Below are 26,073 nucleotides of genomic sequence, written 5' to 3' on the forward strand. Positions count from 1 at the left end.
GTTTGAGAGGGTTTCTGTGGTGACACCCTTGCCCTCTGGCCTTTGTAATTAAACTAGGAAACGTGGGACTTTTCCTGATCCATGTGGAGCGATCTGCTGGGCAGTGCTCTTGGCACCTTAGGTGGCAAGCAGGCCTGGTGGTGGCTCCTGTTCGTCACCCTCACCCCTGCCCTGGGAGCAGCCTCCTGCGGTGCAGAGTGCTGAGCCATCAGGCTCTTCTGGGCCCATGGACCCCAAGATGCCACCGCGTCCCACTCTGCATCCACTCCGCCAAGGCCCCAGTAGGTGGCGGCCCTGCCCCTCCGCTCACATCTTGCCCTCCCCTCCCCTGGCCTTCTGTGGCCAGTCCCTTGCAGGCAGCTTCTGTCCTCCTGGTGCAGCTTCCCCTCTGTGGCCTCAAGGCTGGTGGCTGGGCTCACACTACCATCTGGGCTGGATCCAGCCCCAGGACCCACCCAGAACTCATCTGTTTTGTCTTAGTGTTTACAGACAGTAGACACCACAGGACAACGTTTCCCTTTTCCTTACCAGCATCCACTTCCCTGTGCTCAGCAGACCGGCCTCCAGGCTCCCGGGAGCCGACTGCAGCCTAGACTGCATCCCCTGAGGCTCCGAGTCACAGTTCCGCCCCTGGTCTTCCATCCTTCCTCTTCCCATGCCACACGTTCCTGTGAGCCAGGCGCTCCACAGATCCCACTTCCCTGACACCAAATCTGAAGATACAGAAGAAAAATCGGCACAGATTCGGGTTCTCGTGCTGGGGGCTCGCAACACAAGCTGACCCCTGTGACCCCCAGAGGTGGGGCTTCTCCCCACCAGCAAGCGATGGGACTCTGCAACCTACCCCGTCAGGTACCTCTGCTCCAACTCAGCTTTGCAAGTTGAGGACTGTGTCACCAAAACCAGCCCAGGTGCCAGAGCAAGCCCAGGTTACCTGGACTGTGCTCTGGCCACCCGGCTATGACTCTGGTCCTTACAGCCTCTGACTGGGCTCGGTTAATTTTCTGGAGTGGTTCAAAGAACTCAGGGCAGCACTTGCATTTTCTGGTTTATCACAAAGGCTACAGATGGAGAGCTGCGGTGTGGGTGTGGGGCTGGGGCCGCCCCTGCGTGTGCTCGACCACCCAGGAGCTTGCTTTCTTTATTCTTTTCTTTTTTTTAACCAGGGGTTGAACCCAGGGGCACTTGACCACTGAGCCACATCCCCAGCCTTTTTGTGTTTCATTTTGAGAGAGAGTCTAAGTTGCTTAGGGCCTCGCTAAGCTGCTGAGGCTGGCTTTGAACTCTTCCATCCTACTGCCTCAGCCTCCCCAGCCACTGGGCTGCTGGGATTACAGGCATGTGCCACCATGCCCAACTCACTTCTGGAAGCTTTCTGAAGCCGGGCTTCTTGGGTTTTCCTAGAGACTTGGTTGAACATGTGTGATTGAAGCACGAGCAACTGTGGTTAGACACCAAGCGTGTGACCTGCTGCTGTGGACTGCGGAACCCAGAGGCCTTGGTGCAGCCCCCTTCCTCCTGGCATGGGCAGGACCTGTCCAGAGTGAGGGTCATGAGAGTCAGTGCTGGGCGCCGCAGGTGCTTTGTGGCCAGCTCCTACACAGAGGGCCAGGCAGTGCAGGGTCTCAGGGCGTGCCGTGGGGGCGCCTGAGCCTGGCCTTGCTCCACCCTGGGCACGGGCAGGTGCCTGCAATCCTCTGGCACCAATTCTTGTCAGCAGGTGGGTACAAAGCCTCGGACCTGTGCATCCACGTCACGTGCACATTGCAGACTGATCCTGACTCACAGCACCACAGTCATGTCCAGTGAAGGGCCTGCCGCTCCCCTGTGCCCGTGAGGCAGGACCAGCACTTCTCACAGTAGGCAGCACTTCAGCACAGGCTTGGGGCACTGTGAAAACGCGGTCACCAAGAAGAAGCACTGCACGGAACAGGCCCTGCACAGGCCCGAGGGGAGCCGTCTGCATCCACGCAGATGGGGAAGGCAGCATTGGGGACGTGCGCGCTGGCCACTCGGGCGTCTCTGTTCTGCTCTGGACAAGTCCCTGGGTGACCAGGAGGCACTGAATTTGGGCTAGAAGGCCTCCTTGGTCTGGGGTCAGGTGAGATTGACCCCAAATGCTGAATCCACACACCACAAGGACCGAGCAGAGGCAGCATGATTCAGACCCAGCCACGTGTGTGCAAACAGGCCGAAGCTAGGCCGCTCCAGCACCCAGGCACCATGGGCTGAGGGTCCAGAGAAAACCACGGTGAGACAGCCACTGCTTCGGCCGACCAACGAAAAGTGTGTTACAAACAGCCCCACACCCGAGGGGCCCTCAGCACCAGGAGCAGAACCTCACCCACAGGCCAGTGCCTCACCCAGTGGGGGCCGGGAGGCGCTGCCCTTGATACCGCCGTTTACCGGTGACGAGTTCTGCTTCCTCTAATGTTGAAGATTGAACACTAGAGAAGCAGCCAAGGCAAGCATATTAAGCAGGTAATAATACAGACTTCTCCCGGCAGGAAGAAGGGGGCCATGGCTGATGTTCTAAAGTCCCAAGAAGTGAGCACACCCTCCATCTTTTATAGGTTAAGATCTCTTTTGTTCTCCAGTTCTCTCCCCCTTATCTCTCCTTCCTGCCTAGTGACTAGGCCTGGTTTTGCATTAAGTGAGAAACCATGGGCAGGGGAAGGGCCAGGGTGATTCAGGCAGATAAGGGCCCAGGGGGCATTAATTAGCAGCCCCTTGTTTGCAATCCTTGATAAAGGCAGATAAATTTGGTCATCAATGGCCTCTGGAGATCCTTGACATTCCATTCTTCCAGGGGCAGTCTCCAACTTCCAGAGGCAGATGGCTTTATGGCCTCCATTTCCTCGATTGGACCCGATCCCCTATTTCTATACTAACTACCTGTCCTTAATTCTGGCTTCACCCTGACGCTGAGCCAGCAGAGGCATCCACCCTCCTGCCTCTACCCACAGAGCGCCAGGAGCCCTCGCCAGGGCAGGGAGGTAAGGGTAGAAGCCAGAGCAGGCGGGTTGCAGAGGGGCTAAGGGAGCCCTTCCTATTTCCAGAAAACGTGAGGGTCTACGTCAAGAGCTCCAGGTAACACACACCAACTCCCAGAAGCAGTGAGTGAGCTCCGGGAGGCCCCGGGGTAGACACTCAGACCACCCTCACTGCACCCGAGGAGCAGCACAACACGGGATGCGCAGCCCGGCCACCTCGGCCTCTTCCCCAAGGGAGGGCTGTTGTCGGTGTCAGTCTAAGGGGACGTGGTCAGTCTAAGGGGACGTGCGCTGGACCCCCTGGGACCCGGAGGATGAGAGAAGTGCTAAAGGCCTGGCCTACAGGCGCAGAGACGGGCAGCGTCCAGGGCTGGAAGGCGGCTCTCTCTGGGCACTTCCCACAGCACCCCATCCCACAGGGCAGTGCCCTGGACACTCAGAAGCTGACCTGTGTGGGAGGCAGGGGCTGCACTGGAGAAGTGATCTGAAGGATGGAGGCGGATTGGGGAGGAGACAGACCCACCACGTCCAGCTGCCCGGTCTCACTCGAAGCCTCTGAGCGGGTCCGTGGAGGAGCAGCAGAGCAGGTGGGTCCAGGGCAGAGGCTTGAACGTGGCCCAGACCTTCCTGGCCTCCCAAAGAGGGACACAGATTGGATCCCAGATCCAAGAGTGCAACACAACAGCACAAGAAAGAAATTAGGACCTGCCGCAGGGCAGAGCCTCTCACAGAGTGAAAAGCACGTCCACAAGTGACACACTGGAAAACAGGGTTTCGCCAGAGCCTTCAGTGCGTGCGTGGACACGGCCACGGCAAGCAGCCCAGTCAAGGCCAGCAGGGCCCCAAGCCCAACAGCAGGCAGGCGCCGGGGCAGCTCTGCCCCCGAGCTGGTGGGCACATGCAGGTCGGCAGCCAGCAGCCGGAGTCCCGGGGGACGCTGACCTGCAGCGAGGTCTGAGGAGCCTGTGGGCCAGAAGTTAGAACTGGCACCAGGCACTGGCCAGGGTGCACTCCACTGGACCCCACCAGGGAACAAGGTTCACAGTCCTGCATCAGCTCAGACAGACTTTGCCTCACGCACCCAAGTCCCTTTCCTAGTGTTCACCCAAGAGGCGCAGGTGGGTGTGCGGGGGAGAGTCCCATGAGGCCAGCAGTGGCAGGTGGTCAGCAAGAGCAGCCCAGGCCACGCCAGCCACCTCAGGGGCCTTGCTTGTAGGAAAGAGCAAGTTGCACAGAGCCATTGAAAACAGACAACACAGGGCCAAGGGGAAGGCCTCCTCCGGTCTCCCTGTCTCCGGCCTCCGGTCACCTGACTCTGCCCTGGCCGGGTCCCCACAGGCAGGGCAGAGGGCAAGGTCTGCCGCCTCGGGCGTGGGGTTCCCAGACCTGCCCTCCCACCTGCCCTCCCACCTGTCCCCAGGGCAGCCCTCGAGTCCTCCTAAGACTGGCTGGTGCCTGTCCTCCCTGCCCTGGGGGCCCCACGGGTGGGCACTGCGGCCAAGCCCAGCACTGTGGGAGGTCCCCTGCCTCAGCCCATTCTCTGCAGCCCCGCCCATCACCGCCCCAGGGCCAGGCGGGTGCAGACCAGGGGTGGAGGACAGCAGGTGTGCAGGGACTGTGGTCCCACCCAGGTGAGTGCTTCCGCCTCCTGCATCTGCAAGCGGCCGCCAGCCTAGGTAGGGTCCCCTGGGGCTGCGCTCTAGGGCTGCCTGGGTGGGGCTGTCCTGGGGAGGGGGCTGTCCTGTCTTGACTTGGGGAACTTGCGCCCTCCCGTTTTCCGACCTCAGACGTAGGACCTCAGGTGCTACATTTCTGAAGGGGGTCTCTGTGTCCCTGGCCCTGCCTGTGGCCTGTCTGTCCCTACAAGGTGGCTTGGGTGCTGGTTTTGGATGCTGGCCAGGTCCTGGACTGGTGACCTGTCCTCTTTTGTCTTGGGACAGAAAGTAGCCCTGCCTGCCCCGGGAGCATGGTCTTCCTGAGGGACACAGGACAGGTCAGGGGTCCGAGCCTCAGGAGGCATTTCTGGCTGCAGCTAGGCCGAGGGCAGCCGTGCCCTGTGTGCTGCTGGCACCAGCAGTGGGCCTGGGCAGGGGCAGCCTGTGACCCCTGTGCACGGGGTGCCCTGGGGGGCTTGGGCTCTGAGGGCGGGGGAGGGATGTGGGTGCCCAGGCCTTGTGGTCATTCTTGATCAGTTGGCTAGAGGACGTCTGGGGCCAACCAAAAAGTCTCAAGTTCACATTCCAAGGTTGGGTTTCCAAAAAGAAAGAGACATCTTTGTTAAGCCACCCAGGGTGACATCTGGCCTCATCAGGGTCCACACGTGGCGGCAGACCCTCCTACTCAGGCCTGACTCATTCTGGGAGGCAGCCTGCCTGGGGGCGGCTCTAACTGGAGCAGGGGCTCTGCCAGGCCCCCTGTGGCCCACGGGCCTGCCTGGCCCGAGGCTGGCGCCAGAGAGAGCCTCCTGCAGTGGGCTCTGCTGCGGTGGCCCTGCCCACGGTGCCCCCAGCCACTGACCTGTGGGGCCGGCTATCTGAAGCTTGGGAAGAATCCAGAGTGGAAGCCGCTGGAGGGCCGTTGGGTGAGTGAAGACCCTGCCTCTGGAGGCCACGGCGTCCACTGCTGCCTTTGCCTTGCAGGTGCCAGCCCCACACCTGCCATGGCGCTGTCCTGGAAGGAGCGGGTTTTCATGGCCCTGCTAGGGACGGCGACGGCCTCCGGCCTCACCGTGCTGGTCCTCATCCTGGTGGAGGCCACCAACATCCTCCTGCCCGCAGACACCAAGGTGCTGGACTGGGCAGGGCAACCAGAGGCAGGTTGGCAGGGGCCTCAGCCTGCCCCACCCTCCTGACCCGAGTCTCGCCCCCAGTTTGGGATCGTGCTGGACGCCGGCTCTTCCCACACCTCTCTCTATGTGTACCAGTGGCCAGCAGACAAGGAGAAGGACACGGGTTTGGTCAGTCAGGCCCTGGCCTGCCAGGTGGAAGGTCAGTGGGGTTCAGCCCACTGGTGCTGGACTTGCCGTGGTGGAACTCCAGCTGGGGAAGAGGCACAGGCTTGAGTGGATCAGCCTGAGGACAGGGGCTCAGAGAGGAAGTGGCTCACACACAATTTGGCGGATGGGTGGTGGGACTGGCCGGAACTTGAGTTGGTTCCATGGGGCTGGGCTAGCCTGACTGGCACCAGCCCCGCCAGGGCTGTTCAGCAGGGGAGGCCGTGCATGGTGACCCTGCAGAGCGGCCGCATCCCCGCCCTCCTCACTCCGCGGCTGCAGGGTCCTGCCCCCCAGGACCCTGTAAGGGAAAAGCAGCTGCTCAGAGTGAGAGGTCAGAAGCTTCAGGGCTGCTCCCCAGAACTCCGCGGCCTCCACAGCTCCAGCTCCTGGGGCCCAGTGCCCTTCTGCTGTGTGTGCCACAGGGTAGCTCTCCAACCTCTGGCCCTCCACACGCACCCTGGATCTAGGAAAGTCAGACTATGCTGGGAAGACCGTGTTTTCCAAAAAGGTCACATCCACAGGCCTGGGGTCAGGACGGGGCACGTTTTGGGGGCCGCCACTCAGCCCACCCACCTTCGGGGCTGGTGCTCGTCCGGGGCTGTTCTAGGGCCTGGAATCTCCTCCTACACCGCTGACCCTGCACAGGCTGGCGAGAGTCTGAAGGGCTGCCTGGGGGAGGCGCTGGCACTGATCCCAGGGGACCTACATCGGGCAACACCCACGTTCCTGGGGGCCACCGCCGGCATGCGGCTGCTCAGGTAGCGCAGTCTCAAAAGCGAGGGCTCAGGGGCCTGGGGTGGGGGCAGGCCGGGCCAGCCTCCCTGCCCGCTGGCCTTGGTTTCCTTTGCCCAGCCAGAAGAACAGCTCGCAGGCAGGGGCCATCCTTGCTGCGGTGTCCAGGGTCCTGGGCCAGTCTTCTCTGGACTTCCGGGGTGCTGAGATCCTGGCCGGGCGGGACGAAGGTGCCTGTGCCTGGATCACCATCAACTATGTGCTGGGAAGGCTGGTCAAGGTGCTGCGGGCAGCCCAAGGGTGGGGGCCGGCCGGCCAGGGCCTGGGGGCTGTGACTGGCCTGGGCTGAGTGCCCCGTCTGTGGCTAGTACTCCTCTGGAGAGTGGATCCAGCCTGCAGAGGACACGCTGGTGGGTGCCCTGGACTTGGGCGGGGCCTCCGCCCAGATCAGCTTCGTGCCCAGCGGCCCCATCCTGGACGAGAGCACCCAGACCCGCTTCCGTCTGTACGGCAGCGACTACAGCGTCTACGCGCACAGCCACCTCTGCTTCGGGCGGGACCAGATGCTGAAGAGGCTCCTGGCTGGGCTGGTGCCGGTCGGGCTGGCCCGGGAGGGTTGGGGGGCCGGGCAGGCTGCAGCTCACCCTGCGCCCCTGCAGCGCGGCCCTGCGCTCCTGGCCCGCCACCCGTGCTACCTCAGCGGCTACCAGACCACGCTGCCCTTGGCCGCCCTCTACGAGTCGCCCTGTGTCCACGCGGCAGCCCAGCTGGACCTCACGCAGAACCTCACGGTGGAGGGCACAGGCAGCCCTGGGGCCTGCGTGGCAGCCATCAGAGAGCTTTTCAGCTTCTCGGGCTGCGAGGGCCCAGGAGACTGTGCCTTCAACGGGGTCCACCAGCCCCCCGTGCAGGGCCAGTTCTACGTGAGTTCCTCAGGCTACCCCAGCCCCATGGCTCCCTTCCAGAGCCTGACCCCAGAAGGAAGAGGAGCATCCTGGGCTGGGCGGTGCAGGGAAGGAGCAGCTGCGGCGGGCTCGTAGGGACTGGGGACCCTGGGGCGGCCTGGCTGGCCCCGGCCACCCACAGGAGGCTGGGCCTCCCCTCTGCCCCCAGGCCTTCTCCAACTTCTACTACACCTTCCGCTTCCTGAACCTCACCTCCAGGCAGCCGCTGGGCACGGTGAACACCACCATCTGGGAGTTCTGCCAGAGGCCCTGGAAGCTGGTGGGTAGATGGCTGTGGGCATGTGGGCCTCGGTCCAGCAGGTGCCATGGTGGGACCCCACCCAAGGCAGCAGGCAGCAGGCTGGGAGCCTGGAGGGAGGGCGGGCACCCTGGCTGTCCTGCTGCAGGTGGAGGCTGGCACTAGGTGTGTGGCCCAAGGGGCTGGGGAAGGGCTTTTGGCCGTGCGAGGCCCACCAGGGCTGGGGAGCGAGCGGAGGTCCTGGGACCCTCACAGCCCTGCCCTGGGCCCAGGTGGAGGCCAGCTACCCCGGGCAGGAGCAGTGGCTGCAGGACTACTGTGCTTCTGGCCTCTACATCCTGGTGCTGCTGCAGGCTCTGGGGTTCAGTGAGGAGACCTGGGCCAACATCGAGTTTCAGAAGCAGGTGACCACCTCCCAGCCAAGCCCATCTGCCCTGGGGAAGGCGGACTCTGGGGCAGCGGCTCGGCGGCCCCGCAGCCCTCAGCGGCCCTGTACCCTGCAGGCTGGCGGCACCGACATCGGCTGGACGCTGGGCTACATGCTGAACCTGACGGGCATGATCCCGGCAGAGGCGCCAGCCCAGTGGCGGGCACAGAGCCATGGCGTCTGGGTGGCCGGAGTGGTGTTTGTGGTGCTGACCCTCATGGCCATTCTTGGGGCTGCTGCGGTGCAGCTCCTCTGGGTCCAGGACTAGTTGAGGCCCAGCTAGGACAGACCACAGGGAGCCGGGTGGCCGGCCCAGCCCCGCCGCTGCCCCCGCAACCCCGCCCACAGCCGGCTTCTCTGCACACGTCCCAGGGGCGCCTGGCAGCACCCCAGCTTGTGTTGGGTGCGCTCGGGAGGGAGAGGCTGGCTTCCCGGGGTCCCCATGTTCCGGGGAGGGGACAGGGCTGTGGCACCTCACTGTGATCATCCCCCACACCCTCTGCTGGCCAATCCAAAACACAGACCACGTGGTGGGGAACAGTTTTATTCAAGCTTTCCTTGGACTGCTTGGGCCTGGGGTCCAGGGCCGGGTAGGGGCTCCTCACAGGCGCCGGCTGCAACCACAAAGCACTTGGGGAAAATGCCAATTTGGCCATCCAGGTGGCCCTCCAGCCACGCCTCGTCCACTGCAAAGGGCACGTGGGTGATGCTCAGCCCCACACCAGGGCAGCCCTATGGGCAGGAGGGGCTGAGCCTGACCTTCACACAGGACGTCCACCATGTCCCCGCGACGGAGGGGCAGGTCCTCTGGCCCCTGGGCCAAGTAGTCATGCTGCGCCACCACCTGGCGGAGGACTGGATGGCCAGCGGCCCCCTGTGGCAGGAGGGTGGGCTAGAGGCAGCGGGGGAGGAGGGTGCCCCGGGCCGCCCACGGTCAGCGCGCTCTGCCCAGCCTCACCCGGCACTGAAGCTGCAGCCCCCGGGGGCCCTGGGCTGTGTCCCTCCAGGCTCTCTGCAGCTGCTCCTCCCCAGGGAGCGGAGTCCAGAGCCCAGCATCGCCAGGGGCTCGGTAACTGCAAAACGTCCCCAGGGTGGCCCATGAGGGATGGCCCTGGGGGTCTGCAGGGTGGGAGGGCCTGGGTATCCCCTGGGGGGCTGACCCCTGTGGCCAGCTCCCTCTTCTACACCTGCCCAGGACCCTAGACCTGGACTGGGGAAGCCAGTTTGGCCACTGCCTTGGCATGAGAGTGCCCACCTGCTCCTGAGCTCAGGAGCCACCCCACGCCCACCCTGTCCCTTCCAGTTGGTAGCACGGGGTCTTTCCAGCTGACCTGAACTGCCCCTGCTGGGCCTGGTGGGGGAGGGCCTGAGCCAGCAGTGTCCGCAGGTGGGCCAGCTCAGCTCCTCTTGGAGCCTTGAGGGCCACAGTGAAGGCGCACTGCACGGTGAGAGTCACAGAGGGCTCGGGGGCCTCTGCAGCTGTTCCCTGGGCAGAGGGGAGTGGACTGCATCCGGGCCTGGCCAGGATGGACTTCAGGCCCAAGGGGGGAGACCTGGAAGCAGGCAGGTGGCTCCATCTCTTACCCCAGCACCTGAGGGGTCCTCGCAAGGGCCAGGGCCAGGCCCCCGAGATGCCGGCAGCCCTGTGGGTGAAGCAGGGCTCATGTGGGCATCTTTTCCCGACAGGGTCATTTTGGGGTAGAGGGCTGGCTAGTGGGCATGTGGGCATCTTGCCTTGAGGGACGAAGGCCATGCTCCGGCTCCTTCCACAGAGCAGCCTGCCCTCAGGACCACTCCCCGTGGGTGGAGGTCTCTGCAAGGAAAGCACAGGCTGGGGTCCTGGGCTGGGGTCCTGGGCTGGGGCCCTGGGCTCTGTCCTGGAGAGCCAGTGTGAGGTGCAGGGCAGCAGGCGGCCAGCACAAGCCAGGCTCAGGGGCAAATCAGCGCGCTGACCACAAGCTCTTGGACATCCTAAGGCTTCAGACCCACCAAGCCACGAGGAAGGGCCAAGTGAGGGCATCGGGCATGAGGCCAGCGTGCAGCCTCAGGTGCAGCTCTGAACACTGGAGGGGCCTGAGTGTGGCTGGTAAGGGGGACGCTGAGCTGAGACGAGAACGGGACACGAGAGGAGCGTGGCTGCTCTGGGCCTGGGGCACGTGCGCCACAGACCTCAAGGCCCTGCTCCTGGCGTCTCCCACCCACCCTACCTGGGCCTGGGGCTGGGTGCTGGGAGCCAGGAAGCCAGGCTGGGTGACGCCTGTCCAGGGAGGCCAGGAGCCCAAGGCCCCTCCAGGGCTGTCTGCCCCCCCGCTGCGCCTGGCTCCAGGCGGCCCACAGGGAGAGTCCTACCACAGCCTGGCCTGGCCTGGCCAGTGGGGAGGCTGCCCACGTCCCACCCAGGCTCACTCACTGGCATGGAGAGGTCAGCCTGCGCTGCTTGGCCCAAAGCCACCTCTGTCTCTGCATGGACAGGACTGTGGTGGGCATTGGCTCTTTGGAGGTCTAGGACTTGGGCCCCGGGCAGGGGTCTCAGCTCGGGCCCTGCCTGGTGTGGAGCTTGTAGACCTGCCCTCCTCGAGCCCAGGACCTTCCTGTCCACTATCTCAGCAGCCCCTCTGTCAAATGCAGTAAAAGCCTGCCCCATCCAAGTCATGTCACGGTGAGGCTGAGTCCCTCCCTGGGCAGCTCAGTCCAGACCCTTGTCCCTTTCTCTCAGTGCTGCCCGGAGTCATGGTGACTCAGTGAGTCTCATGCCCCCCGTGCCCACCCACCTCTCCAAGGGGGTGTCTTATGGCAGGTGCACACAGGACACGGGGAGGTGGAGGGAGGCCAGGGTCCCTTTCCTGGCACCTGGGTATCTAGCCAGTTTCAACCTACAAACAGTTCTGCCCCTGGCAGGAGCGGCCACCCCCTGCCCCTTCCTACCATGGTGCAGCCTCCAGACCAGCTTCACCCTCAGCTCTCCACCCATGAGCACAAAGGGACACCCTCACCTGGCCTGGCCAAGAGTTGGGGACAGCACCCCCTCCCACCAGGGGAGGCTGGGGCAGGGGGACCAGAGGAGGCTGGGGCTGGGGACAAAGGGCAGGGAACCTGCAGTGCTCTTTCCTAGCAAAAGCCAGGCAAGGGCAGGCCTGGCCTGCTGGAAAGGCACTCACCTGCTGAGGCTGGACACCTGAGTGCTGGTCACTGGGTATGGCAGGCGCTACCACCTGGGGGTAACAGGGGCATAGCTGTCAGGCCCGGCAGGGTCTGAACCCCAGCACCTCCAGGTCTCTGATATGCAGGCTGGGGGTACCCGTGCCTGGCCTGACTGCTGGGCCAACGCCCAGGGGAACAAAGAAGACTTTCTGTGCTGATGGGTTTTCATGGTGCTGGGGACTGAACCCAGGCTGCTCTACCGCTGAGCTACGCCCAGCCCTTTTTATTTTGAGACAGGGTCTCACTAAGTTGCTGAGGCTGGCCTTGAACTTACGATCGATACTCCTGACTCAGCCTCCCAAGGGGCTGGGGTCACAGGCCTGTGCCACCATGTCCACCATCTGTGCTGATAATTTTAACATTTTTAGTATAAGTTTTAAAATATTTTTTGTTTCCTGTAACAGTCTTGTGCTGTGAAAGGTGGACTCTAAATGGCTGCATGAATAAGCCGCTTCTCCACCTGCCTTGGCCTGCTGTGCAATAGTGTGCTGGCCAACTGCTGTTGTGTCTGATCACAGGGTCCACTGCCACTCTAAGGGCCACAGTGCAGAAGCAGGTGGCTCTTCTTTGTGCTGCTGGGGGTTGCCATTTCCCTGAGGGCGTTCTCCTGCCTTCAGAGGGCAACTTCTCCCCAGTATCCTGTGCTTCGGGGTTGCTCCCTGGCTGGGGCGCAATGCAGCCCAGGACAGCCACCTGTGTCCCGCCCCTGCCTGTGGTGTGCGGCAGAGACGGCGGAGGCACAGGCCCAGCCTCCTGGGTTCTGCCTCCAGGTCCACAGCCGCTTTTGGGGTTGCCATCCCCTAACCCTCAAGCCGGTCCGAGGACCACTTCTGCCCACCTCCTGCTGGCCAGCCTTCCAACAGCCTTGACTGGACCCTGTGTGTCCCCACCAACACAGCTGCAGCTCAGCACCAAGCGCCAGCTCAGAGGCCCCGGCTGCCCGCTTGGGCCGGGGAGGGGCCCCCACACTGTACCTTGGCCGCGCCCAGGAAGTCCACTGGTTCCAGGTGCTCCAGGTGCCGCCGCGGGGGCCGGAACACCTCGCCCCCAGGGACCTGACGGGGCTGCAGGGTGACCCGTTTCTGCAACAGAGCCACTGCAGACCTCAGTGGCAGGCCAGCGGCAGGGGCAGGAGCCACTGGGGCCCTGCCGGCCCACACCACCTCTCTGGGGCTTCTCCCCCTCACACAGTGGCCCTGCGGGGCCTACAACCGGCCTGAGCTGCAGGCCATGGCGGCCTGTCCAGGGCCAGCACCCTCACCCGTCCTCCACATCTGACCTCCTCACCCGCACTTGGTCCAGAGCAGTGTCCAGGCCGTCCTGGGCCCTGTCTGGCCACTTGGAGATGGCCTTCATCAGCGTGTCAGCAGCCTGGGGCCACAGCCCCAGCTGGCACTGTGCAGACGCCACATTGAAGAGCACCTGGGGAGGGGGCAGGGGACGGCGGGGGCGGGTCCCACACCTGGAACCTCACTGGGCCCAGAGCTGGTCCCTCAAGGCCCTTGCCCCTCCCCTGGGCTCCCCAGCCACTGCAGCTGAGGGTGCTTCTGGTGCCCGGCTGATGTGGGGGCTGTGGGTGGGGACCAGGCTGCCTGTGGCCTGCCCAGCTCAGGCGTGGGCAGTCAGGTGGCCATGCCCTGTTCCCAACTCAGCCTCTGGCAGTGCCATACTTTGCTCTGGGCAGTCTTCTGCTCTGGACACCAGAGCCGCTCCCTGGACTGTGCCAACTTTACACACGGCTACACGCCCTCCTGTGCCACCTGCCACCTGCACCCGAAGTCTGAGGAAGGTCCTGTGGGTGCTGAGGGGGCGGTAGGGACACCCTACTGTGGGAAAGGACATCCACGGCCAGGGTGGGCTGAGTCAGGCTGCCATGGTCAGGGACACACAACGTCCTGTGGTGCTCTGGACGCCTTGCCCTGGCCCCACAGCAAAGCAGTGCATAGTCGCCTGGCGGTTTCAGCAGGGAGATCTAATGGCCCTTCCTGTGGTCCTCTGTCGCCAAGTCTGCCACGTGGAACCTGAGTTCCTGCAGCCCTGGCTGTCCTCTGGGCCCAGGGGGAACACTGCCCAGCTCCACTCAGTGCCCCTGGGCTTGTGGACACAGTGGCCTTGGATCCTGGCTCCTGGACCCACACCCACTGGGTTTTCCCCATGATGATGGTCATGACTCACATTGTCCCCAGAAGCTTCAAAGCAGGGAGTCCCTGGAGACACGTGGCTCTGCTAAGTGTCCTTCTCTGTGCCAGCCCTGCTCCCAGCAACCAGGAACAGGACCAAGCAAGCCAAGGCTGGAACACCCGCCCCCACCCGCACCCAGCCCACCAGCCTCTTGGCTTGCTGCACCCAGCCCTGCCCTGCCCTGCCCTGCTGTGCGCCCGCTCTGGGTTCCCCACCGCCTGGAGTGGTCCTCCCAGCTCCACTGCCACCAGGCCTCAGGCAAAGGAGCGTCTGATGGGATTCGAGGGCTCTGAGACCCTTGGGCTCACCACAGCATTTCAGTGCAGGGCATTCCATGACAGGAGCCCAGGGCCCACAGACCCTGCAGAGTCCAGCAGGATACCCTGGGTGGCCGCACCCCACACAAGCCCCACACCCCTCACCTCCCAAGCCTGCAGCCTGAAGCGCAGGCCCAGCTGCGTGTAGTCGATGGCAGAGTTGCCCCTTAGCTGTGCCAGGGCCAGGTGGAAGTCAGACAGGGCCTCCTGGAACCTAGGGGAAGAGGGGCTCCTCAGAGGCTGCAGGGCGGGCCTGTGAGGGACAGCTGGGGCACTGGCCCTGCTGTGACTTGGGAAGACCTGCACTCCATGGGCTCTCAAACCCGGGCAAAGGGCTCAGGGGATCAAGGCAACAAGGTGCTGAACAGACATGGTGGGGCTGGGGGCCCAGCTCTGCTCACCTTCCTGCACACCTGTGTGTTCCCACCATGCGCAGTGCTCAGACACACAACCCTAGAGGGCTTCCCCTACCAAACTCTGAATTTCCAGCTCCTGCTGGGAGATGCCCCAGCCCCACCAGACGTCCCACCTCCCCTCAGCCAGCTTCCTAGGCTGATCAGAACCTGTGGCCCGAAGGCCCCCCTGGTTTCTCCTCTAGGAAAGACATGGTGCAGAAAGCTGGGTGGCCACACATAACCAGGGAAAAGCCTTCATTTTCCACATCTGAGAAATGGGCACAATCAGAGGGTCCTGCCTCTACAGATGCGATGAGGAGAGAACCAAAGGTACTGGGAAGTGCCTGTGAGTCATGGCAGAGACAAGGGCCACGTCGGGCCCTGCTGTGCATCTCCAGCATGACCACTGTGTCCTTGCCCAAGGGAGAGAGGAGGAGGTGGGACATGAGAATGGACTTGGCATACACAAGGGGACATCAGATAAGGAACCAGGACCCTGCGCTCACCTCTCTAGCTGGAAGTTGGCTACTCCTCGCTGGAGAAACCCAACAGCCATGCAGCTGTCCTTGGTCACTGCTTGGTCAAATGCCTAAAACCAAAACACACACAGAGTGCCAAGGCCCAGAACCCAGGGACCCAGATGGACACGGGATGCCACTGGCCATCTGCAGGCCCCTCCCACCGCTGCCCAGGCCTTCAGGGTTGCTGCTTCCACCTACACCAGACTGGGTAGGCTGAAGCCCTTGAGACAGGCCCAGGACCCACCCAGGGTTGTTGAAAGCCCACCACGAGGACAGAGAGGGAAGCTAGAAGACAACACTCCAGGGCCAGTAACAGCTGCCTCTGGGGTGGGGGTACACGAGAATTTTGTCTTGTTAAAATTCGTCTTTGGTAGTTCACAAAAAAGGGCCTACTAGATATCAATCACAATCAGAACAAAGACGTGTCCGCGTGAGCAGCATCTTGTGTGGGAAGCATAGCTCCTCCTCAAACCAACCCAGAAATAACCCTGTATTCCAAGGGGACAGCAGCCATCAGTTAAGGACAGGTGATAAAAGGGCCTTGTCTCACTGCAGCCATCTGGCCCAGTACAGAGCTTGTTGTTCACCTGGGTTTGCAGGTGCCATTAGGCCTGGAGGTGGGATGGCTGCTCGTGTTTGCTGTCCCACCACACCCAGCAGCCAAAGCAAACATTGTGCAAGTTTCATACCAACGGACAGCAGCTCAGCCTCACCCCTCACCAGCCTGTGCTGCTCCCAGACGGTGTTACTCATTCCGGAGGCTCCATCTACTTTTTGGGATTTCCACACCTCTAACTAGCATGCCTGTGCTGTTACATACCCCTTCTCTCGTAGTGGAGGACTTCCCAGCTCTGACGCCCCTGCAGTTCACCGGTTCATGAAGGAAGCCTGGGTCAGCCTAACGTGACTCAAGGCTCACCCACCGGGAGCCAAGGCTACATGCCCTTTCTTGGATGGCACTTGGAACTGGGACCTGTTACTGGGGGCAGATGCAGGTGGAGGAGGAAACGGCCGTATCCTGGTAGGTGCTCTGCAGGGCACAGGGGGCTACCTCCCCCACCCAGTCTGGTTCTTTCTGCTTCTTGTCTGCAGTGTACCCAGGCAGCTGCCACCACTTGTCCCAACAACTGTGGAAACCTGTTGTCTGAGCGGTGGGCAGAGTGCTGCTGGCTTTTGGTCACACCCAAGAACAGGCCCCACGTGATGCACCTGAAGCACTGAGCAAGTGGACGGAGCCCAGCAGCCTCCTCCGGGCAGGTGTGAGCTGTGGCACTCTCTGCGCCAGGCTCCCTTCACAGGTGACAGACAGGGCAGGCAGTCCTCCACATCCAGCCTCCAGCTGGCTTTCAGGTCTGCGCCACCCTGGGCCTGAGCCACCCTGGGCCTGAGCCACTGAGCCAGTGCTGGCCTTGGCTTTCCAGCATGACTGCTGCAGCTGACTGGTGGGGAGCCCCCATTCTGGTCCTGCCGGCCCAGGGGTCCCTCAAACACACAGCTCCCTACTGCCTTAGGCATTCCCTAAGGAGCACTGGAGGGGGACTCCCCAGATCACCACAGCTTTAAGTCAGCAGCCCGGTGTTCATCCTCAGCCCTCATCAACCTCCCCCAGGGAGGGTTCTCTGCCACCAGTCCTGGGGCTCTCACCCGCAGCGCGGCCTCGGGGTCCCCGGCCAGCAGGTGCACGCAGCCCACGTTGAAGCAAATCCTGGCGGGCTGCTCCGAGATGCCGGAGAAGAGGTGTAGCGCAGAGTCCCAGTCCCCGCGCGCCACGGCCTGTGTGCCCAGGTGCCAGTCGCGCACCTGGTCCCCTAGCGAGCGCATGGCGGCAAGGACTCCAGCTGGCCGCACGGCGCCGGTCGGGGTCGGGTTCTGCGGTGGCCGGGGGCCGGGGGCCCACGCGGGCTTCAGAGGCCGGCAGCGTGGGCCGGCGGGACTCCTCCGAGGCGGACAGGGAGGGTCGGACCAGCGGCACTTCGTGTCTGGTGCCAGTGCTCCAGCGGCCGCCGGAAGGTGCGGGCCCCCACCGGCTTGACCACGCCCCTCCCGCAGCCCCGCCCCTCCAGTTGACCCGGCCACGCCCCTACCGGCCACGCCCTCCCCGCCACCGGGTTAGTTCTGGCTGCGCCCTGCGGTCTCTGCCTCCTTCGCAGCGAGGCCCGCGGGTGGCGCCCCCAGGGACGCTGGCTGCCTCTGGCAGCCCAATAGGCGTCTGTGCACACAGACCCGCAAGGATTTTAAGGAACAGGCACGTGGCCATGGGCCTGGCCAGTGTGAACTCTGCAGGGCCGGCAGACAGGTGGGGGCTTGCGGAGCATCTGCAAGCGGAGTCCCATCCTTCCCCGCGCCTCCGCCTTTTCCCCTGGGGCCTCAACAGATTGAACGAGACCCACCCACGTGGAGGATCATCCGCTTTACTCCACAGCTACTGATTCACACATTGATCTCGTCTTTAAAATACCTTCACTGTCGGGGCTGGGGCTCAGGGGTAGAGCGCTTGCCTAGCTTGTGCGAGGCACTGGGTTCGGTCGTCAGCACTACATAAAAATAAATAAAACAAGGGTACTGTGTGTCCATCTACAATTAAAAAAAAAAAGCCTTCACTGTGACTTGGCTGGTCACACCTCTGGGCCCCAGACCTAGCCAAGGTGACACATTAGATTGACCATCACGACACCCAACGCAAGGAGCCAAATTTGCCTTCCTGCCAGGTTGCCCTGCCCTCTGGGCTGGGTGTGGCCCTGTGAACAACTGGACCTGTGACCTGAGGCCACTCTGCTCAGGTTATGGCTGATGGTCCCACCCACGTGATGGAGGACTGCCCCTTGCCTCACTAAGCCTGCACCTTCACTTGCAGGATGGACTTGGCGAGCCTGGGCTGCAGGGCTGCCTTCTCCCTGCCCCTCCATGGGTGCTCACCTTGCAAGTGAGGGGCCAGGGCATGGACACAGGGTGGGGCAAGTGTACTCCTTGGCCTCAACTCACAGCCGGACAGCAGCCCCAGGAGGCTTAGTGTGTGCTGCCCCTGACCAGTGTCCATGCCAGGGGGCCCCATGTGTTCTTCCCAGGCCACCTGCTTTGCCTTCAGCAGCATAGGGACCCGCTTGAGCCAGCTGTGCCTGAAGCCATCACCAGGCATCCACCTTGCCTGTGCTCACGGTACTCACCCTGACTTCACTTCCCTCCTGCCTCAGCATGTCAGAAGACCCCAGTGTCTGCCTCAAGGGGAGCAACTGCTGCTGGGTGTCATGTTTTAGTCAGCTCTTCTGCTGTGTGGCCAGAGGACCTGACAAGAACAGTTTTAGAGGAGGAAAGGTTTATTTGGCCCATGTTTCAGTGGTCACGGTCCACAGACCAGGACTCTGCTGCTCTGGGCCCAGGCGAGATGCTACATCGTGGCAGATGGGCCTGGCAGGGGGACGCAGTCTGGGCCTGGCCACCAGGAAGCAGAGACTAAGCTTGGTTCACCAGGGACAACACTTGAATCCCACAGGCACGCCTGGGACCCTCGTCCTCCAGCCACACCCCACCGCCTACAGCCACCACCCTGCCCATCCATTCCGAGGGATTGAGGTGCTGATGAGCTCGAGGCTCCCAGGAGGCCGTCCTCACCTCTGGACTTCCTTGCATTGTTTCGCGCATGAGCTTTTGGGGGCGACTCACATCCGAACCCTAACAGGTGACAAGTGATTAGAAGGTGGCTGCTCACCTACGCTCTCCGGTCACGCCTAATCGGCATCTCCAGGAACCAGCAGGCAGCCAGGCGTGGGCCAGGTGTGCGTCAGAGCTGCTGTGTCCAGGGCCCAAGCTGCGCCAGGAGCCAGCAGTGTGCCCACCTGGCTGGCGCCCCTCATCCTGGCTGCACTCCACGACTCCGCAGCCCAAGGTTCGAGCGCCACATGGGCCCCACTCCACTTGGGGCTTGGGGCTGAGACAGGAACTTGAGAATAAGGAGAGAGTTGCAAGGGAACAGCCTGAACAGTGAGATGCGGAGAGCACCCAGGACCCCGGGTCTCCTGGGTACCGCCCGCCACCCTGGGCTGCACCCCGTCCACTGCACACCCAGCCCTGGCTCTGGCCCTCTCCACACTATAAACGTGAACACCCCAGGCCTGCAGGCTGCTGCCTCTCCCTCTGGGAATTCCTTGCTTTGCCCCAGAGGCTTCCCTGAGCTGCCCTTTGCCCTCTCCCGGGTGTGTCTGCTGATTGCCTCCTACGGGTGCGTTCGGAGATCCTTTCCAACACGCACACCAAGAACCCCTGATCCTGAATCCAGTGCCCCTTCTCTCTGGGAGCCCCAGTGACCCTCTTTAAGACCCCACTTGCCCTGTGACAGGCTCACAGGGTGGACTGGCCAGCTTCCCACATGTGGAGCAGTGGCTGAGTGGCCCACGCAGAAGAGGACTCTGCTCCGGGGGCAGTGGGCCTGGCACCCAGGAGCCCAGCGATGCCTGCAGTCCACAGAAATGCTCCAAGGACACCTGCGATCTCAGGTTTCCAGCAGCACATGAGGACAGAGGGGCAAGGGAAAGGACCAAGTGTGCGTTCTGCCTGACCAGGAAACCCCGCTAGCCTCCCTCACAGAGGCAGGGCCTTTCCCACGGCCTTTGGCGCTGGTGCCCAGAGGCGGGGGCCGTGTCTTGGGAGGACGGGGAGGGGCAGGACTCTGGGACTTGGGCATCTGCTGCGGGGCTGAGGAGGCCATTGTCACCTGATCCCCACAGCCCAGGTTGGCCTCTGGGCGCCCAGTGTCCCTGAGAAGGGATGTGGGCACACATGGCTGCCAGGTGGAGCCCAGGGCTGTCAGAGGCCCAGACCAGCCCCTGTTGTTCCTGCCCAGTTGAGGGCGACCTTGGGGGCCAAGGCCACACCCTGCCTCCTGACCCCTCCAGGTGACACTCCCGGAGGCCCTGCTGGCCCTTCCTGCAGAAGTAGCTCTGGGAGGCTTGGTCAGGGCTCACACTTGGCTCCTCGCTGCAGTGTAGACCTGGGCCTCTGGGTCCTGGGGCCTTGTGCTCTGTGCAGCCTCGGGAGTGCAGGGAGCCACCCTGGCGGGTGCTGCTGAAAGAGGATAGCTGCTGGCATCTGGCCCCACTGGCCACTGCTGACCCTCGGCCAGCAGTGTGGTTTCTTGTGGGTCCTGTGCACACTGCCTGCGGGGGCCATTTGCAGGAGCCATGGGCATCAGAACTTGCCTGCACCCTCCCAGTTGGAGGGAGGTGCTCCGGGTCGGCCTGCACCCTGGAACCTTGGCACCTGGGAGGCTGCTCTGCTCAGGCCGGAGAAGGGGCCTCTGGGCTTGGGGCCAGGTCTCTGAGAGGCCACTGCCTAGGTGCCCTCAGCCCCGCCCCCAGCCCCAGAGAAGCTGGGGGTTCTGTGGCTTCCTGCCGATCCCTCCTGTGCAGTCCAGGGAAGGCACCCATGAGCTCACCTCAACTGTCCACCCCTGCCGGTGGTCCCAAGGTGGCTGGACACTGCCCAAGGCCACACACAGGCTGGGGGCCAGGATCCCACCTTAGAATTTCCTGGAGCAGGCCACACCCAGCACCTGCTGGAGGGCAGCCAGGGCCACGGTACAGGCTCAAAACCTGGAGAGGGGCTCTGAGTCAGGGGTCCCTGCAGGCCCAGGACAGGCGGGCTGGCCTTGCCCTGCCCCACAGCCACCTCTGTGGGCCACTGTGCAGGCCTGCCCACTGTAGGGAGCCAGGTCCTGGGTGGGGGCTGCTACTAAGCTCAGGTGGGCCCGCTGCTGGGCCAGGTGTGGCCAGGTCCTGAGCCAGGGTCTGGTGGGGTCAGGGCTCACCTGGCCGAGTGTGGTCAGGAAACAGCTCTGTGGTGCTGCATGTGCTGCAGTGGGTTGGTGGAGACCCACTGGAGGGGGGCCTTCAGGAAGCCAGCTGCAGGAAGGCTGTGGACACCTGGCCTCACACCCAGCTCTGGGCTTGCGGAGGTCAGTGTGCAAAACCAGTGGTGGTGGGGTGACTTCACCAGGCAGTGTGGACCCCTCCCCAACCAGAGCTCAAGCAGCTGCCAAGCAGGAGTCCTGAGGAGGGCTGGGTGGAGTCTCCATGGACCTCCCCTCTTCCCAAGGAGAAGCAGGGTCCTCCTGCCTGGCCTGGGCTGCTCTGGGGAGGACTCCAGCTCTCTAGGGAAGGGGAGGCTTCCCTGCCAGGAGCTCACCCTCCCTCCTGCAGCCAAGGGCCTGGAGAAGCAACAGGGACACTGGCAGGCACAGCTGTGGGTGGGCCCCGTGAGGGCAGACCCACCCCTCGCCCTAGCAGGGCATTGCCCAGGGAACCCCCGGGAGGGGCCTTTGGATGGACAGGCAGGTAGATCCCTGGGGGCCATGAATGGGTGGTGGGGTTACAGGGGAGCAGCCCTCAGGCCAGTACCTGTGCTGCATTCAGGACAGACAGAAAAAGCCTGCTGGGCCACAGCTGCACCCTAACTCAGTTCCAGTGCTGCAGGACATCCAGGGCCCCACGCTGGGACTGCAGGCTCTGACTGTGGACACTGAGCTCCAGGAGGTGCTGCCAGGTTTGGCCAGCAGAGGGCCCCAGAGACCAGCTCTGACTGTCCCCCAGGCCCTGGAGGGTGGTTGAGACCGGAGCCTGCCTGCTGGGAGCAGGCGCTATGCCCTGAAGGGGTAGCTCTGGGTGGCTCCAGGTCCTTCAGCTCTGCTGCACCCACAACGGGCTCCCCCTGCTGGCAGGACGTGCCATTGCAGATGAGTGGACCCCCCTGGGAGGCTGGGCTGCCTTGGTGTGGTCTCTGGAAGCTGGAGCCCACTGGTGAGCCACACAGCCACCTCGGGCCACAAGGAGGGTCTGGTGCTCTCTGTCTTGTTTCTAGGGAAGTTTCCAGAAGCAGCAGGAGTGCTGTGGGTGGGGGCTGCCCTCACCACCCACCCCGCCGCCTGCTCAGATCTTCACCCACAGCAGCCGTCACCCACAGCAGCCCTGACCCTGGCTGTTCTGGAGAGGAAGGGGCATCCCTGGGAACTGGGAGCAGGAAAGGGTGGGCAGTCCTGAGACCCAGCAGGGGGCATCTTGGTCTGCACCCTGTGCTGCCCTCTGCACCCCAGGTAACTCATGTGGGTCACCCTGGACCTGCCCCTGAGCCCAGCTTTATTTATCCTTAAGAACACACAGAGGAGCAGAGGAAAACCAGAACATCCCCCTTAGTGTGGGGGTCTTTGGCTGGCAGGACCCCCGGAATCTGACAGGTGGACAGAGCAGGGGCAGGTCTCACGCCCTGGATGCTGGCCAGGGGTCAGTGGGAGAAGCCTGGTCAGTGCTTGACCTTTGCCAGAAAGGAAGAGGCCTGGGACCAGCGGTAAAGAAGTCTTGAGCTTTGCCCCTTTAAGGCGTGGGGCAGCATTCCCCGGGCGGGTGCTGGAGACGGAACGGGCTCATTATTCCACCGCTGAGCAGTCCCCAGCCCTTTCTATTTTGAGACAGGGTCTGGCTAAGTTGTTCAGGCTGGCCTTGAACTTGTGACCCTCCTGCCTCAGTCTCCGGAGCAGCTGGGATCATGGGCGTGGACACCACGCCCAGCAAGTCCTTCCATTCCTGAATCACAAGACATAACAGTTTATTGTCAGAAACTCGGAGATCTTGGCTGTGGTGCGGGCTGCCCTGGCTGCCCCTTGTCCAGCAGCTGTGTGGGTCCTCACAGGACCCAGGCACTTGCCCAAGTTTGGTGTTGGGCAGTGAAGTCCTTGACTGCAGCCCTGGTGCAGAGGGGTGGGACCCAAATCTAGGACTGACCGGCCCTCACTGGTGCCGGTCACTGGAGCAGGGCAGGTGGGCTTGGGGTTTCTGGTTTTTGCCCCCAATCAAGGTGCCTGCTGCCTTCCCCCAGGTGTGGGCAGAGGCCCTGGGTGCTGGCCTCCTTGCTGGACCCTGTGCAGGTGGGTGGTGTGGGTGCAGCTGGGCTCCTGGGGTCTCTGGGAACATGCCCCTCCCCTAGCACTGGACGGGCGTGGGAGAGCGGGCACCTTGGAAGCAAGGCTGAACCCTAACCAACAGCACTAGCCCCGACCAGGAGTGGGCAGAGACAGGCCAGGACAGGTGGGTGTCCAGAGCACGCAGACTTACTTGTTCAGAATTTGCAATTTTATTTATCCTCCCAACTATTCCACATGCGTGGACTGCCTTTATAGGTAGGAAATGATTAAAACGCACGTGAAAGCAGGTGGTGTCTTGGAAAGCGCCGGAACACGGTCGCGGCCCCGGCTGCACCTCGTTTTTCTCCAAGCCCTGTCGGTCTCTGGTCTGAGACACACTGGGGTACAGCCTTCAACGCAGAGTCCTGACCCCCATGGCGAGGGGCTCTGTGAAGAGTCCATTGGGGTAAATGGGTTGCGAGCCCTAATCTGAGACCAGACCCAGGCACATTAGGGGGGCTGGCCATGGGACGTGGAGGGGCCTCTGGTCTCCAGCGCCTGGGCCTCAGGCTTCCTGCCTTCTCAGACTGCGAGGGGAGGCCTGGGTGGGTGGGTGAGCTGCCAGCCTGGTGCTCTGAGGGCCTTGGAGCAGACTGCCCCCACCCGGCAGGACTGATGGGGGTGTCCATGCTCCTGGGGACCTGCCCACCCACAGGTCTGTCGCTCCCTCCACATCCTGGTGGGAAGCCCAGGCCTGTGGCCATGGGAGGGACCCTCAGGCCTGAGTACGGTGGGACAGGCGAGGCCAGACCCGGTGAGCGCGATGGGTGCCAGGCCCTTCCTGGCCACACGTGGCCACTGACCCTTGAAGCCCATGTCTCACTTCACTTGAAGCCCTCTGAAGTGACAACAAGGGACCAGAGATGAGCAGCTGGACCTCACAGAGCAGAGCTGAGTCTGGTGCCTGGAAGCCGAAGCCAGGCCTCGGGGGCTCTAGGAGTCCAGGGGCCCACCCGGCAGGAACCAGGGCTTTGGTCTAGTGGGAACTGGCAGCAGAGCTGCAAGCAGGGCCTGGGCAGGCCTCGCAGCCCCCAGTCCGCTGGAGCCCCTGGGCCCAGGGGTGCGGCCCAGTGGGTGGGCTGAGGGTGGGGAGGGCTGCCTGACCCGGCTGCTCCATGGCCACAGTGCTCCTCCTGCATGGGGCTGCCCTGTCCCCACAGGGCCTGTCCACCAAGGCCTGTGTGCAGCCCCAGCACGTCTGTACTCTCTTGGGTGTGGACCATGAAAACCCTCAGAAACCATCTGGACGCGGGAACTCACGCCAGAGATTTCATGAAGTGGACAAGCAGAGTGTCTGCCGCAGGGTGAGAGCGAGCGAGAGAGTGAGAGAGAAAGGATGGCGGAGGAGCATTCTAAGAAGTGGAGTTTCCCAGGCTAATCACAACTGGACCAATGACTAGGAGGTTCGCAGACGAACAATCTGGGTTGTAAAATGGGAGGTGGGGGGCAGAATACTGGCAGCAGCAAAATGGCAGATCTGATGCCAACATTCCTCCCTTTTTGTTTTTATAGATACTGGGGGTGGAACGATGGTCTTTCTTCCGTAGCTTCTTCCTGCTGGCTAGGGGCGAAGAGTCTCATTCCTGTGAGAAAAAGAGGACTAGGGAGGGCTTTAGTGGGAGCAGAGTTTTTGGAGCAGAGGTGTCAATAGTGAGTCGCAGGACTCGGCTTTGGGCGTCAGGGGCTGGTGGTCTTGAAGGAGAAGCGGTTGATTGGCCGATCGGTTGGTGGACTTGTGTGTGTCCACCAGCTCTGGAACTTGTGTATCTGACCTTGTGGGAACTTCTGTAGGCAATTTGGCAGGCATGGTCCTGTTTAGGAAGATCTGTAGGCCTTAAAACGACCAAACATTTCTGACTCTGGCAGTTTCTCTAGATGGTTACCAGGCACTCCTGCCTGGCAATCTCTTTGGTAGCCTCCAGTCTCACTTCTTCTTGGGGCTAATACAAGTGTACATCCTAAGTTACATTTAACTATCGTTTCTTCTTTTAAATGCCCAGGAACGGCTATGTTTTAGTTTTAGCTGTTTTGCTAGGTGTTCAAGAGCAAGTTGGTCAAATTGACCTTGTTCCTATCTGGTGTTAAGAGTCAGCTGAGTTCCCACAGGGGTCACTCATGGGGAACTTGAGAGCAGCTTCTTAGCAACTTTAGTGCCATAAGGTGATGAGGTGGTTTCCTTTGGAAGCATCAGGGATGTCTCCCTTTTCCAATGACCCTCCTCTGCAGCAGGGGCACTGATTGCCTTCTCATCCTCTAGTGGTCTCATCAATCTTCCTGATCGGAAGGTCATGTGGCCCAGAGTTGCAAAGCTCCTTAGAGAAGCTCTCCCATTCCCTGGGTTCAGGCTGACTCAGAGGGCAAGAGCCACATACTGGTTTTCTTGGCCCTTTTCTTTTAATCTTGATCTTAAAATTGATCTTAAACATCCAGCAAACCAGTCTCACCAGTCATAAAGTAAGAGTACTGGGTTTTAACTCTAATGTCTATGACCTTACAGTCATTTGCTCCCTTTTATTTAATTGCAGTCTATATTATCTGTCCTATGGGTGATGCCTTATTATCTCAAATTAATTTAGGTTGTTTGTTCTTAAAGCAGTACTTCTGCAAAACATTGATCAGGCAATAGTTACGGAGTTTACAAGGAAAATACAAAATGGAATTAACAACAGTAAAACATTTAGTTTGTGTAAAAGCTATTTTGAATTTTGACTGAGCTATACATTATATCCCCTGTTTGAGATCACAGTAATTTTACAACAGAAAACAATCTTTTGAACATAACTTTAAATAAACTGAAGTCTGGCTTATTTTGGAGCCATTCTGACATGCAGCAGGTGGGAGGCAGAGCCTTATCTCAGGTGAGGCATGGCTCTTCACAAATCTTAGGTAAAGTGTTCTAGTTCTGAAGCTGATCTTTGCCTCTTTCTTAAATGTCTTTTTAAGTTTACATATATTGTTTCCTGAGTCTGTATGAACATTGGTTAACACAATGTAACATTATGTCTAAAACATAAATCAAAGAAAGGCTGAGAGAGCTTTTAACTTTCCTTTTGTGTGGCAAAGTGGCAAAATGCTCTCCTGTTTTATGATATAAACCTTTAAACAGATCAGACTCTCATTACCTTTTAGAAATACATTTACATTTTTAGCCCAGTGTAGAAGG

The 26,073-nt window shown here is 61.7% G+C and overlaps 2 protein-coding genes across 5 annotated transcripts; one reads left to right on the top strand and one right to left on the bottom strand.

Annotated features, from left to right (window-relative positions):
- The first annotated feature begins 4,347 nt into the window (after nucleotides 1-4,347).
- Nucleotides 4,348-8,908, top strand: Entpd8 (ectonucleoside triphosphate diphosphohydrolase 8). Of its 2 annotated transcripts, none has more exons than XM_047525313.1 (9): nucleotides 4,348-4,669; nucleotides 5,633-5,778; nucleotides 5,863-5,980; nucleotides 6,596-6,746; nucleotides 6,841-7,000; nucleotides 7,089-7,643; nucleotides 7,834-7,944; nucleotides 8,196-8,327; nucleotides 8,427-8,908. In XM_047525313.1, exons 2-9 carry the CDS (start codon nucleotides 5,653-5,655, stop codon nucleotides 8,616-8,618), a joined length of 1,545 nt encoding a protein of 514 aa, XP_047381269.1. In that variant the 5' UTR covers nucleotides 4,348-4,669; nucleotides 5,633-5,652; the 3' UTR covers nucleotides 8,619-8,908. The 2 variants fall into 2 exon arrangements, with proteins under 2 accessions (XP_047381269.1, XP_047381268.1); XM_047525312.1 differs by having other exon boundaries at nucleotides 4,349-4,624.
- On the bottom strand, nucleotides 8,887-16,996 carry Noxa1 (NADPH oxidase activator 1). Of its 3 annotated transcripts, none has more exons than XM_047525314.1 (12): nucleotides 16,610-16,995; nucleotides 14,951-15,033; nucleotides 14,155-14,263; nucleotides 12,839-12,973; nucleotides 12,526-12,633; nucleotides 11,509-11,562; nucleotides 10,085-10,163; nucleotides 9,935-9,993; nucleotides 9,682-9,836; nucleotides 9,309-9,423; nucleotides 9,110-9,224; nucleotides 8,887-9,036 (listed from the first exon to the last, which is right to left on the bottom strand). In XM_047525314.1, exons 1-12 carry the CDS (start codon nucleotides 16,784-16,786, stop codon nucleotides 8,894-8,896), a joined length of 1,332 nt encoding a protein of 443 aa, XP_047381270.1. In that variant the 5' UTR covers nucleotides 16,787-16,995; the 3' UTR covers nucleotides 8,887-8,893. The 3 variants fall into 3 exon arrangements, with proteins under 3 accessions (XP_047381270.1, XP_047381272.1, XP_047381271.1); XM_047525316.1 differs by lacking the exon at nucleotides 16,610-16,995 and adding an exon at nucleotides 15,786-16,583; XM_047525315.1 differs by lacking the exon at nucleotides 11,509-11,562 and having other exon boundaries at nucleotides 16,610-16,996.
- Nucleotides 16,997-26,073: the final 9,077 nt, after the last annotated feature.

This window comes from Sciurus carolinensis, chromosome 14, assembly GCF_902686445.1.
Source record: "Sciurus carolinensis chromosome 14, mSciCar1.2, whole genome shotgun sequence".
NCBI lineage: Eukaryota > Metazoa > Chordata > Mammalia > Rodentia > Sciuridae > Sciurus > Sciurus carolinensis.

What these genes read in the sequence shown, in the direction of transcription:
- Entpd8 (XM_047525313.1), top strand. Translation starts at nt 5,653, where the DNA reads ATGGCGCTGTCCTGGAAGGAGCGGGTTTTCATGGCCCTGCTAGGGACG. An exon ending in TCCTGCCCGCAGACACCAAG is followed by an intron (nt 5,779 to 5,862) that starts GTGCTGGACTGG and finishes TCTCGCCCCCAG; the next exon opens with TTTGGGATCGTGCTGGACGC. An exon ending in CCGTGCAGGGCCAGTTCTAC is followed by an intron (nt 7,644 to 7,833) that starts GTGAGTTCCTCA and finishes CTCTGCCCCCAG; the next exon opens with GCCTTCTCCAACTTCTACTA.
- Noxa1 (XM_047525314.1), bottom strand. Translation starts at nt 16,786, where the DNA reads ATGCGCTCGCTAGGGGACCAGGTGCGCGACTGGCACCTGGGCACACAG. An exon ending in CTGCTCTGGACCAAGTGCGG is followed by an intron (nt 12,634 to 12,838) that starts GTGAGGAGGTCA and finishes GCTCTGTTGCAG; the next exon opens with AAACGGGTCACCCTGCAGCC. An exon ending in CATGGCCTTCGTCCCTCAAG is followed by an intron (nt 9,994 to 10,084) that starts GCAAGATGCCCA and finishes CTTCACCCACAG; the next exon opens with GGCTGCCGGCATCTCGGGGG.